This window comes from Taudactylus pleione, unplaced genomic scaffold (assembly GCF_031769625.1).
Source record: "Taudactylus pleione unplaced genomic scaffold, aTauple2 ptg000041l, whole genome shotgun sequence".
NCBI lineage: Eukaryota > Metazoa > Chordata > Amphibia > Anura > Myobatrachidae > Taudactylus > Taudactylus pleione.
This window is the reverse complement of record NW_028284443.1, coordinates 12630029-12643544: the sequence shown is the minus strand read 5'-3', so window position 1 is coordinate 12643544 and position 13516 is coordinate 12630029. Positions and strand designations below refer to the sequence as shown.

Sequence of the window (13516 nt, the reverse complement as noted above, 5' to 3'; positions counted from 1 at the left end):
AAGGTGGATACCATTGACCCCAGGACCTGCATCGCTGATAGAATGGATACCTTTCGCTTGCGTAGTAATTTGCGTACTCACAATATTAGGGCCGAAATCTTGTCCTTTGGCAGTGACACCCTTTGTGCTTGAGAATCCAAAAGTGCCCCCAGATGTACCATCTGTTGTATTGGAGAAAGAGAGGATTTCGTCCAATTGATGATCCAGCCGTGCTTCTGAAGACAGGCAATGGTCAGTTGGAGATGGTATTGTAGAACAGCTGGAGACTGTGCCAATATCAGAAGGTCGTCCAGATATGGCAGTATTTTGATTCCCTGACGCCTGAGGTAGGCAGTCATAACCGCCATGATTTTGGTGAAGAACCAAGGGAACGTTGATGGACCAAAGGGCAGTGCCTGAAATTGCTAATGTTGTTCCAGGACAGCAAACCGTACTTGAGGGATTTCAGATTTAGAATAGGGCAATGAGACCCATGTAGTTTCTGAACCAAAAAGAGATTGGAATAATAAACCCTTCCTTGTTGACCCACAGGAACTGGGATTATCACCCCTGCCCTCAGCAGGGAGCAAATGGCCTCCTGGAGGGCCAAAGCCTTGATAGAATCTGATGGGGGAGTCGTGGAAAAAAAATTCTCAGGAGAATGCCTCCGAAAAGTGAGGGCATACCCCTGAGCGACCACTTCTGAGAGACCAGGATCTCTTAGCTTGCTGCTTGGTGGTCCTGCGAGAACTAGACGGTCTAGAGGAAGACTGTCCTTTTGCTCTTTCCTGAGGGCGAAAGGACTGAAAAGAAAACTGCCTAGACTTTGATGTAGCTGTTGATGGCAGATCTGCAGATTTTGTAGCCACTATCTTATCCAATTCTGCTCCAAAAAGTATGTTTCCACAAAGAGGTAAGGATTCCAGAGCCTTCTAGGATACTAGTGACCAGGACCTTAACCAAAGGGCCCTACGAGCAACAACTGAAGCTGCCGATGCTTTAGAAGCCGGGAGCCCAGCATCTCTTGCAGCTTCTCCCAAATAGGAGGCCACTTCCCGTATGTGGGAGATATAGGACAGCTGTTCTCTGGTAGCATTTGGTAGAGTATCCTCCAATGCCCGCGTCCATTCTTCAACAGCCTTGAATACCCAAGCCGCAGCCATAGCTGGCTGAGTAACAGCTCCAGACAATGAAAACACTGATTTAAGACATGTTCCAAATTTTCTCATTTGTAGGATCTTTAAGGGAGGATGCTGACTGTATAGGCAACATAGCACTCCTGACTAAATGTGTCACAAGAGCATCCACAGTAGGGAGGGACTTCCCACTTAGTACATTCAGTAGGTGGGAGAGGATACAAGGATGCTAATCTTTTTGTAACATGGAACAGTTTATCTGGGTTACTCAGACTTAGGAAACTCAACTTTTACCACCTTCTGGTGTTTAAATACTGGAGCCCTAGGTCTAGGAACTGGCTCATCATCCTGTTTTTTAGGATTGATTTGACCGCCCTCACCAAAGAAGGGACATCCACTGTAGAAGGATGGTCCTCCTCTCCTGAGATAGACCCTGGAGAAAAACCCGGCGAATCATCTGATTCCTCCGATGATGCGTCTGAATCTACATGCGGAGCAGACTGATAAAATTATATCGTCACAATAAATATGAAGTACAATTTGAAAAAAAACAAAAAAAAATAATAAATATATTCCCCACACACCTGTAGCAAAGAGTTGAGGAGAAATAGCAGTGATAGTTATATCTGACAGGATAGAAAATAAAAGCAGTAACAATACAGCATAGCTAGCATAAGTCACAACCAAATGCATATACAAATAAATTTGCAATGGCCTCTGAATCAACTACTCAAAAACACAAGGCTTGGTAGGATTTTGAGCACTGTATAACCTGGCCTCTGGGGAGAGGTATACAGGGAGACAAGACCCAAACCTCCTGAGACCAGCTTCAGCACAACGATAGTGGTCGCTGTGCATCTCATATACAGAGGAGGGTAGGAGGAGCAACCCAGATGCTGGAAAAACTCAGCTGGATTGGTGTCTGGGCTGGGGGAGGGGCTGCCGGGGAGAGCCTACCTCCCCTAAGCTGTAACAACCCCCGGGTGCGCTGGCCTTATAAATGGCTGCCGCTGTCCCCGACGCCAGACTGACTTGCCCGGTGGTCTAATGGGGGAGCGGACCCAGCGATCGCCCCACTACAGCGACCTCGACAGGTCTCCAACCGCCGGAGGTACGTACTGCCGCGAACGGGGAACCACCTTACCTGCGCCCCCCGTGCCCGCTAAAATCACCAGTGGTGTTGCGGTGCTGGCGGGGGTAGGTGGAGCAGCTGCACAGGTGTCCTTTAGGTCGCCTAGCGCTGCTTGCTCTAAAGTAAAATAAAATAATAAAAAAAAAATCTTGGCACTGCCTGAACAGTCCCAGTTATAAAAAGGTGCATCTGAATCCTGCTGCACCAATCTCAAAACTGAATGCCTGTGGCCAGGGGCGGGTTATATGTGGAGGAGGACCAGAGGCATCCTGGGAGCTGAAAGCTTAACTGTTTGGTGTCTGGATCACTCCAACCACATTTTCCCCATGGTACCCCTGTGGATCCCTATGGACTCTGAAGAAATAACCGCAGTCGCACACAGAATATAGGCATGCCACATATTTTAATCAGCATAGCTTGTGCGTCCTATTCGCATCCCTTCCGATTAAGATGCACTATAAGGGAAAAAGACACGCTGCACTACCGAGTCGCACGGCACTTGCGTGGTATGTGTAATGCGACATGTAGCGCACGGATGATAGATGTATATGGACACATCTGTATATCGAAATGCGTTGGTGGTACAAGTGAAGCTTGCTGATCCCAGTCTCTACGTCAGTGGACAAAAGGCATACAGCACTCAGGTTTACCCCAGGAGTATGATATGCTTGCAAGAATGTTTTTAAAAAGTTAGTCTTAATAAAAGGTAAAACAATAGGACATATTCTATCTTTGAGTGACAACAGAATTACACCCCTTATATAATGAACACCTAAATGGAGATTCCTGACTAAATGGTACACAGAATCTGAATAATTAAGATGGCTGTACACTGCAGCAATGTCAGGCTGATTTGCAGTTTCGTGATGACAAATTGCCTACATCGCTCAGTGTGTACCGGCAATTGCGCGATCCTGCGGTCGCTAGGTTAGATGTGCTGCACATCAATCATAGCGATATTGCTAGCGACCTGTGGTAAATTAACGAAGGACGGAACAGTGATCATTCCGTCGTTAACTCGTTTCAGTGTGTACGGGCAATCCCCGTTCAAGGGCATTCATTCCGACATCGCTCCAGCTTTACCAGGATCTTCATCAAAGAGTTACATTTCAAGCCTTTTGTACAATGTTAAGAATTCCTTAATACTACACTAATGGTGTATTACTTTTATTTCATTTCTTTATTTAACATAGTTGAAAGCATAAAAACAAATTAAAATTGCAAGATCCAACTTAATCCTATGAATTATCATCAGGATATTAGACTCACTGTGAAGCGCCTTTATTACTCCATTATTTACGATTATAAAGTAATCGCCAGCCTGTAATGTTGACATTTTGCAGGATGTATCAATAGGAACCAGGATACATGACATGAGGCAATGTTTTCTATTTCTCCAGTGCTGGCTGCCTGAGGCCACTGCTACCACACCTTGATTAGCATCATCAGCAATCAAGCCCCATACAAGACAAGTGCATTTTACTCAACTGTTGAAGTACCGCAGCCTGTCACTTGCAGAAGTTGTCACTGCCTCCATTGCTACTCTTATCAATTCTCTGAGTCGGATGTTCTATCAGCAATGACATTATCTTTGATACATCCTTGAGACTGTAGAATTCCTAGTAGCGTAGCACACCACCACATTAGGATTCTACACACCTTTTTAAGTGCCCTTTTTTCCGTGGAATAGTACTTTGGTGGGGTACATGCCCTCTGGTCTTTTACACTTCTTGTAACAAGCAGGCACTTATTTATAGCGGAGATTACTTGCCGCCCACCTCCAGTGCGGCTTAGGTCTCTATATAGCAAGAGAGATACAATGCAGCAGCTGTAAGTGAAAGGTCAAATTCTCCTCCGCTCGGCAGCTGATTTTCACTTCCAGCCACAGAGTCTGATCTCTCCTGCTACAGAGAGACCTGTACTGAATGTCAGTGCCGAAACACTGACATGCTAAGTCAGGGAAGGGAGGGCAATTAATAAATATATTTTAAGGAGGAAAAACCCTGTTACTAATTTGTTTGCTATTTATTCTTCTCCTCCCACACACACACACATACCTGAAGAATGAATGGCTTTACTCCTTTTCTGCATTACTTCCATCAGGGCTCCCACTATTCCTGTGGTAGGGGTGGTTGTAGGCGCCACAGTATCTGCCTCATCTGGTAGCTGAAAGGTAAATTCATGCATATAAACAAGGAGCTAGCAAACCCGCATCAGCCAGGAAAATAAAACTAAAACAAATACGGTTAAAAACGGAAGTCTTTCGTTTTACAGATGTTTTATTCTGTTGAACATTCAATCTGTAAGTGACAGACTCAAATCAAAATACCATGCCTTTCACTTGGTGACAATGTGCTCCTATATGTTCTTAGACATGGATGCTGCATTCTTCAAATTCATATAAAGCCCTTATATTTACTGCTCTTCTTTTTTATCTGCAGCAGAATGCACTATGGGCCCTCAGACAAAAAACGCCTTTCATGTGCATAAAAAAAGGGAACTGGAGTTAAACCTAGTTATAGCACTATTTTCTAAGAATATTTGCTGGGCTAGAACAGCTGCATGTCAGCAAGTTATTACACTTTTATTTTCTGACTAATGGATATTGCGGCATCCACCAATCGTTAATGCCAGTCATGTAGCAACAATACCAGGGCCCAAAGCTCTTCAGACCCCGAATGGGTGAGGCCTGCTTGGATCTTAAATTTGCAATGACGCACTGTGATTTTGTACTGTGGCCCACAGATTTAGCTGCGTTACTTGCTGGAACCAATTTCCTTAGTAGGCTCAACTGTATTTAACATACCTCTCTGTGGACAATTAACCTTTGTACTGCATCCAAGAGCCCTTTCATGTGTATTTAGGCTGAATTCTGGGATTAAAAATATGCATATATTACATTTGAATAAAGCGATAGACTGACAAGTGTAAAAATTCCTACCATTACGGAAAATCTTGAATACACTGCACTGACATATGCACTTCAGTTATAAAGTGGGAATGTTTATCCCCTATTTTCTTTTCTTTTAGAACATGCACATTTGAAAAACAAGTTAATATACATGCGTAAGGGTTCTCATACGCACCAGAAGTGAACAGGATCAACAGCCAAAACAGTGAAGAAAAACAAACAAACAGGAATATAAAGAATAATACTCTTGCATCCAACATGGTGGACTCTGCTAGACTATGGGTTAGAGGTCCTGGACAGATTAATAGTATTAACTGGCAATAAGACAAACACAAGCATTGCACTATATAAGGTCACTTGTTTTACAGTGGGAGGAATCTTTGTCCACCAAGTATGCCAAAAAAAAACCCAAAACCCTATTTTCCTTAAAAGGCATCATATACTCTGAAAAAATATGCTAAATAAAAGTCATGAGGTAAATCATTATCCACAACAGCATTTAAGGAGACAAATTCAATAGAAAAATTTACAGTGGCTACTTACAGACTTTAACTGTATTCCCTGTCGTATTTGGTCTAGCAAAGCATCTCGTCCAGCAGACGATACTGGTCTGTTTTCTTTATGGTCTACTTTCTTTAGCTGGGATCCTTCTCTAATCTGATCTAGAAGTGCTGCTTTGCTGCCAACAGGAGGTGCAATCTGATGGTCGCTGTCTGATGCTGAGCCAGGTAAAGGTGGGGGACCAGGAGGAGGAGGGGGACCAGGTGGAGGTGGAGGAGGGGTGGGTGCTCCGAATCCTGGTAATGGAGGTGGTGGAGGTGGACTTGAAGGTGCAGATGAAGAATGCCCTGGTGGTGGTGGTGGTGGATGCACTCGATAAGGTGGAGGTGGTGGCTGTGCTGAGGACCCAGGTCTTAAAGGTGGAGGCGGTGGGGGTGCAGCCATAGGAGCTCTGGAGGGAGGTGGCGGTGGTTTAGGAACACTTCCCCTGGCTGGAGGAGGGGGTGGTGGTGGCCCTGAGCTGTGTGACACGGGTTGTTGAGGCCCACCTCTGGAAGGTGGTGGCGGTGGTGGTGCTAAAAAATGAAATACAGCATTAGACTGGCATTTAAACATAGAATGATTCTGTAGACATGCAAATGCATTTGAAGCAGTCTGCACAATCTCAGTCAGATTAGACTTCAATATATGGATTTTCTCCATACACAAATTTTACAAGTCAAACAACAAAAATAGAAAGGAAGTGCAAACTTCAAATAGGTTGTCTCATATGAATACAGACAACTATAATTATGTGTTGCATGCATTAAAAAAAGGTCCGAACTAGCCAAACATTGTAGAATGTTACTTTGGGCATGTAAAATGAAAACCTATACTATGGGAGTATATACATTTAAATGTACATAAACAAATATATAAAAACATATGCATCCCATTCTGGTAACTCGAAAAACAGAAACCCATTTCACACATCACACACCATGCAGAGATCACATTTCTCATTGTATGCAGCCTTCCATACATACCACTCCAACGTGGTGGACCTACAGAATAAATGGAAGGGACCTTTAAAATGGGCTTACATTCTAGTTCCGAGCAAATAAAAAAAAAAAAAATTGTACATTTGGCAGAAATTTGTAGAGGTTTTTTGATTGGGAAACTAAATTTCCCCTCCTTCAATAGTATTCACAGTAATTTAGGAGATGAATGTAAAGAAACGATAGAGGATTTTATTTAATTGTTCAGAGTCACAGATGTGCCCACATACACTATTGCCACCCACGGTAGTACCAGACAGCCCTTCGTGGCATGCTAGGTCCTGTACGACTTGGCTTGTGCCAAGTGTTTTTTGCGTGACAAAATGAGACTGCACTGATTAATTTGATATGCAACACTTATACATCTGTCTGCGAATGAGTCTGAATCTGTATACAAAGTGTTTGATGCAACGCCTGCGGCTTTTTTTTCACACCAAATTCCATTGGGTTTTATCAAAGAACATATTTTAAACAAATTTCTGTACGGTTAAAGTCATAGTCTGGCGTCTCTAGTACAGATTGAGTGGTGTCTCCCTGCGTCTGCAGTGGGAAGACGCAAATAAAAAAAAGGTGCTACACTACACCGGGCATCTCCCGAGACATGGCGTTTTGAGGCTTGGTGTATGAGGACACATCTGTAAATAGCTTTGATAAAAAAAGTGTTACCAAACCGATAAATAGTAATGGTTTAAATAAAATGAAAAGCTGGTATTGTCTCAGCCCTGAATAACCTGTACCCTAATAAACTATTTGTATTACTTTAGGAATAACAACATTTCTGATTTGTACTGTCGGTGGTTTTTTATATGAGCAATTGTCGGAGTTGTAGTTCTGTTGTGTGTTAAGGATAGAGATAAATCATGCAGCAGATGCGTAAGGGAATAACAGGTTGTTACGTGTAATCTGACTCATAGATTAATACTTACAATTTAGTTAGCAGCAAGGCTATTATTGATGTGTTTCTGTGCACTTTATTGGCAATTACAGTAATGACAATTGCACATATTTGCTCGCATCTCTATGGGGTGTGAACAAAAATGAGCAAAGATCATTATCTAATAATCACGTGGAAACGGAACGCATGATGCTACTAGCGGTACTTTGAGGCTAATTGAAGCAACCCCTCGGAGTCTATACTATAATACATTCATTAGAATTGTATACTATGTCTGTACACACTAAATAGCTTAAAACATTATTTTTCCCATAACACTCAAAGCTACGAATCCCAAACTTGCTTGTGTCCAAAATAATCCTAAGTGTACTCACCTAGTAAGCAATATAGCACAAGAAAGTCAGGGAGCAATATAAGCTCAGATAGTCCAAAATCCATGGACAAGAGAGGTGGGTGTGGATTGGAAAATTTACAGTAGTTAGACAAACAGGCACCTCCTGTTCTTTCAATAAAGACATGGTCAAAAAGGTGACATGGTCAAATGGTCTACATGAACTAATGTCGACAGGTTCAACATTTTTTTTAAACTTTAACCCTAATCCTCACCGTAATTCTCCTCCCTGGTGCCTAACCCTAACCCTCCCCTTTTGCAGCCTAACCCATCATCCTAACCCTAAAAATCATGAAAAACCACGTGTCAACATTGTGTGTTTCGATCTTTTGACAGTCAACCTCAGTTCATGTTGACCATTTGGTGTTTAAATGGCTATCCAGACAAGGTAGACCTTCCATCCCTGTACCAGAGAGGCAGACAACCAATGAAAACACCCACTGACATGCAAAAGGAGACACATTAAGACCAATGGGGGACGGTAAAATAAGGAGGTCATTAAACATTACAAGATGTTTATAGCCTGATGGCTATATTAACATCTAGTACAGACGGACTTAGATTCTTTATTTTGCAGCAAATGTTAAGTTACAACAATATCAAACTGATGCCAATAAGTGGAAAACCTAAGTCTATAGACCCTTAAGCCTTACTAATGCTGGGTACACACTGACAGATACACTGGCAAATCAATTGATCGCCCAATATATCTGCTGCACGTCGGCCAGTGTGTACCCACGATATGTCGGTGAACGTCGTCGTTCACAGACATATCGCATTGGCTGTGCTGCACAGCCGATGGACAGATATGAATGCACACATATCTGTCCATTGGCAGGTGTGTAAGAGCGGTCGGCAGATACGCCCCCGAACCCGCCCACCGGCTCCCGCCCCCCAAGGGCACAAGCAAATGATGGCTGTTCAGTGTGTATGAACGATCATTATCTGCAGATAACTCAATCTGCAGATATATATCTGTCAGGTGTGTACCCACCTTTAGGCAGAAAACATTTTTAGAGAAGTTTAAAACAAATTAGATTTATTCAGAGCAATGCACCTTTGTGACCTAGCATGCTACAAATACCTGTATTAAAGAAAAACACACAAAAAGACCCTGCAAAATCACCATTTTACAAATGATACATCCATTCTCTAGAGAATTACAGAGCTAATTTCAGATAGAACTCACCCTGTCTACGCAACTCATCTTTTACAGCTTGAACACCTCCTGTTTTTTCAATAAAGTCATAAATGACCTTTGATGTTTCCTTATCTTTAAGCTGAGCTTCAGAGATACCACACAAGTCAAACAGTTTTTTCAGTTCTGGGTCCAAATTATTTACCTGAATAAACAAAGCAAAAAAAAGAAAAAAAGCAAAGTCAGCCTATGGGAAAAAACATACAATGTGGTCAATCAAATTAAATGTGAAGGGTGCGAGTTGTCGTTGGAATGGCGTCAAACCGCCGGCAATGGACTGGCACCTGGCACCCTTCGTGACCCGCTCTGAGCCTGAATTCACATCATTTTGCTTATAGCCCTATGGGGCTGCAAACACTTAAGCGAATCCAGGCTGCCATTAAGCGTGCCTGTTGTTGCGATGACTCGCACCTGCGAGTACATCGCAAGTAATTGGATTGACAGCAATACAGTCACAGACATAGCCAAGATTGATAAAACAAGCAAAACTTTGTTGTTAACTGGATCAGCTTAGAAAGAAAACTGCCCACCACACTGCAATTGTAACATTTACAAACAGAACTGCTGCAATTCATTGCGCAACAATCTTCCATGCACACACAGAAAATGTACTAAGTTGAATCACTGTCTACAATTAAATTATGTAGTGAAGGAATTGGTATTTTAGAGAGACTGGTATTATATAAAATTTCACAATTTAATACGGTTGTTGCAACTGATGTTTAGCTATATGGGTTATGTAATTGGTAAATTATTAGCACATTATATAATTAAATTTTACCTGGAAATGCAAGTGCCTTTATTTACATTACAGTTCTTGGCCACAAGATGGTGCTTGACATGAAATAATGTGGTTAAATAGTGTTGCACAGCTAAAAGACAACTGATTTTCATTAGAACATACTTACATCAAACCCGGTATTTGGATCCCATCCCACATGTCCAATGTGCCTAAGTAAAATATATTAAGGTTGATGTTAGCAACTATGGAATTAAGTTAAAATTGAGAAAGCATGCAATACTTGTCATTTGCCAGAAGAGCATACACTGCCACTGTTTTAGCATGTCCTAATAGTAAAATTGTGGCAGGACATGCTGGACAGAGTAGTTCTACAGCAGCTGGCAGGCCACATGTTAAACACTCAAGCTATAGAGTTCATGTATCACTAGTGGAGCATAAAGGAGATTTGTAGACTGCTGTTGACACAACTTACCAACACACCTTCCACTTAGTGTGGATTAACAGTGGCATAGTGTAATTTACTCACCATAAAGCATTTACTTATATCAAACATATTAATACCATAATGTTCTTATTACACACCAACATAAAATAAAACACAACAGTCTGCTAAAACAAAATAAGATCACCTTTAATCATTTAGTAGCAGTGTCAACATTCTTTAAGGCAAATGACACGTACTGTTTTTAACTAAGTGAAACAACATGCAGAATCTGCTTTTAGACAATTGGGTTTCACTTAGCTATAGGCCCATACTAAAACCAGTGTGATTTCAGGTAAATAAGGATGCTGGAGGCAATCAGAATAAATGTTTTTCTATGACAAGACTGGAAACCAGTTTGGGGTAGATTCAATTAGCCGCAAGTTGAATCATGTGCTCTGTTCCATGGGTAGAGACCCGTGATGAGCCCTGCAAACAGCCCCAACACAGCAATTAATGCTTATTTCTTCTCATACCTTCCAAAAGCATTAACACAGCTGCCTGTGGGCTGCTCGAGGGTTGAACGCACACCTCTGAGTACCTCCGGGCACTTTACTTGGGAAAATAGACAGTGTGATTTATCCTACAACTAACAGAGTCTGCCCGCTATGGGGTAAATAACTACAAAACAAAAGAGAGCAGCTAGGGACTTCTATTTATCGATATACCCTTAGGTTCCATACACTTCGGGTAAATGTATATTTTGGAAACGGAAACTTAGCTGTAGATTTACTAAGCTTCTAAAACAGAACAATCAGATTCTGTCTGTCCTTTGCTAGAATGTAAGAGAAATGTTAGCTAGAATCTGATTGGTTGCTATATACAAAGCCTCCACTTGTCTGTTTTATAAGCCTTAGTAAATCTACCCCCTAGCCATTATTACAGGACTAGATGTAAGCACACCCGTTGTACCAATGTATCACCCTCTGTACTCTTACATACTGGAAATTGCTGGGTGTTCCGATGTCCGCTTTGGTGAGTTTCTTCTTCTTAGGTTTTCCTCTCTTCTTCTCCTTGTTAATAGGAATGTTATGCACTTGTGCATTAAATCGGTTAGTGATTTCAGGATTTTTTATGTCAACAGTTGCCATAGGCAGACTTGGCCCTGGAAAAAGTAAAGCATGGTATAGAATTATAGATATTCAAAAAGTGTGTATACCTATCAAATCCTCCTCCCCAACAATAGTCTGTGGTGGGCTTCATGGACTGGATAGCCCACCATCAATACTCACAGAGTATAGTGTGGCTGGTGATGACAGGGCTCAGTATGTATACAGAGCTCCTTATCTACTAGCTGTATGCAAGGGGCACAATGTGGCTCCCTCCATACACACTGAGCAGGACTCTGGGCCTGGTTCAGAGCTGCAAGCAAAAAGCGAGCGCTCGCTCTGAATCAGGGCAGCCACTTTTTTTTTTTTTAAACCAGGCCTCCTGTCGGCTCGCTAAGCTGTGGGTGACCACACACAGCCTTTGCGAGTGGCCAGGTGATGGTCGCGACCATCGGGCTTGCGACGAGACCCTTGTGGTAGGGTCTCGTCTGCCGCAAGCCCCAGAGAGCTTCCGGCTCTAATAGAGCTGGAAGCTCACTACTGACATCACTGGTGATGTCAGTAGGGCCGTCAACAAATGGCAGGCGTTCCTTCAAGAATGCCTCCGTTTGTCCAGCCACCCCCCCACCCACAAAACGGGGCGAGCTGTCGATCAACATCGACAGCTGCCCCGTTTGCAGCGAGCCCTGGAGCGAGTGAAATTCTCACTCACTACGGGGCTTGTGCACGCGTATTGCGCACGCACGCAGAACCATCGACCTGCTTGCGAGCGGGTCTGAATCAGGCCCTCTGTCATTGACAACCCAGATCCAGTTTCATCATTCCCAGGCAGAGTACCTGAAAATGAACTTCTGAATTGGGATGGTTAGAGAAACACAGTGGTGGGATAGGGATAATAAGCTAGCATTAAGTTACTATTTACAAGTTGTTGAACAATACTAATGTGCAGGAGAGACTTCATGCCAGCCATTCAAGAAGAAATGGATTTCATTTTCATTAGCCTTGTAATGCAAACTAAGGAATTTGATGAAGGGAGATTTCTACTGATCTACAAAAAACACAAGTAACACTATACAACTTACCATTTACGGGATCCCTCTTTTTATCTGTAAAGAAAAACAACATGCATCTCAAAATTAGAAAGGAAGGTGTTAATAATTTGGAAGAGTCTCTAACTTCTGAATTTTTCCCTTCTCGCTTATTCCAGATAAAGAGGGGATGATTCAATTGTTTTTTTTTATGTTCAGTAATTGATGGGTGCCCAATGTTGCAATTCAATTATTTTGGGGGCCCATTAATTATAGCGCTCTTCGTGGGTATCGTGCTCCCTGGTTAAAGCCCAGATTATGGCGCCCAAACTCCCAGGATTTATTGCACATTCCTGCTCGCCTCCTCAGGAGTGGGCGAGCAGAAATATCAGCGCCTGTTCATGCCCTAACGGAGCAACAACTGAATTGTACCAGCAGCCGGTGAAAACAATTGAATTGCCCTCAAAAGGAACTTCTTTACTCATGTCCTAAAAAGAACCATTTAGCTAGTTAAATTATAATATTATTATGGCAAATCAATGCAGTGGTAAACAACCTGCATTTTTTATATTTTTAATCAGCCATATCTCCCGCATAATAATGTTCTCAAAAATACAAAACATTGTATGGATGAGAGTCTTGTCACACCAAGGGCAGGGCTGTTTCAGAGATCTTCTAGAATACCAGCTCAGTCCAGCTGCTGGACGCACAGAGTTCATGGTACTTTTCTGTTGCCATCGCTGTTCCTCCTCTGGTTATCTCTACGACCTTCATGATAGTGCTGCTTGCCACAACTTCTGTGAACATGGGGAACATGCATCCTAGCTGTGTCCAACAGAGGCAGCTCTTTAACGTTTACCCCATAAAATCTTCAACTACTGACTGCTTTATTACGTCACTCCTAACAGGACTTGCCCGCAAGCATGTACGTAAATCTAGCATGCTTTCAACCCTCCTTATGTACATATTTAGGAACCGCTAGCAATAACCAAAGCAATAATAATCATGGAATATGAATAATGCAGCTACTGTGTTT

The 13516-nt window shown here is 42.4% G+C and overlaps 1 protein-coding gene across 2 annotated transcripts in view; it reads right to left on the bottom strand.

Moving 5' to 3' along the window:
• WASL (WASP like actin nucleation promoting factor) overlaps positions 1–13516 on the bottom strand; it is a 57920-nt gene that overhangs the window by 6567 nt on the left and 37837 nt on the right. The window contains exons 5-11 of one of the 2 annotated variants that reach the window (XM_088457649.1): positions 12535–12558; positions 11346–11508; positions 10089–10131; positions 9172–9325; positions 6685–6702; positions 5702–6234; positions 4305–4413 (exon numbers count right to left, since the gene is read on the bottom strand). In XM_088457649.1, coding sequence (XP_088313775.1) covers positions 4305–4413; positions 5702–6234; positions 6685–6702; positions 9172–9325; positions 10089–10131; positions 11346–11508; positions 12535–12558 — 1044 coding nt within the window. The remainder of the gene's footprint in view (positions 1–4304; positions 4414–5701; positions 6235–6684; positions 6703–9171; positions 9326–10088; positions 10132–11345; positions 11509–12534; positions 12559–13516) is intronic. The other variant, XM_088457650.1, reaches the window with a different exon arrangement.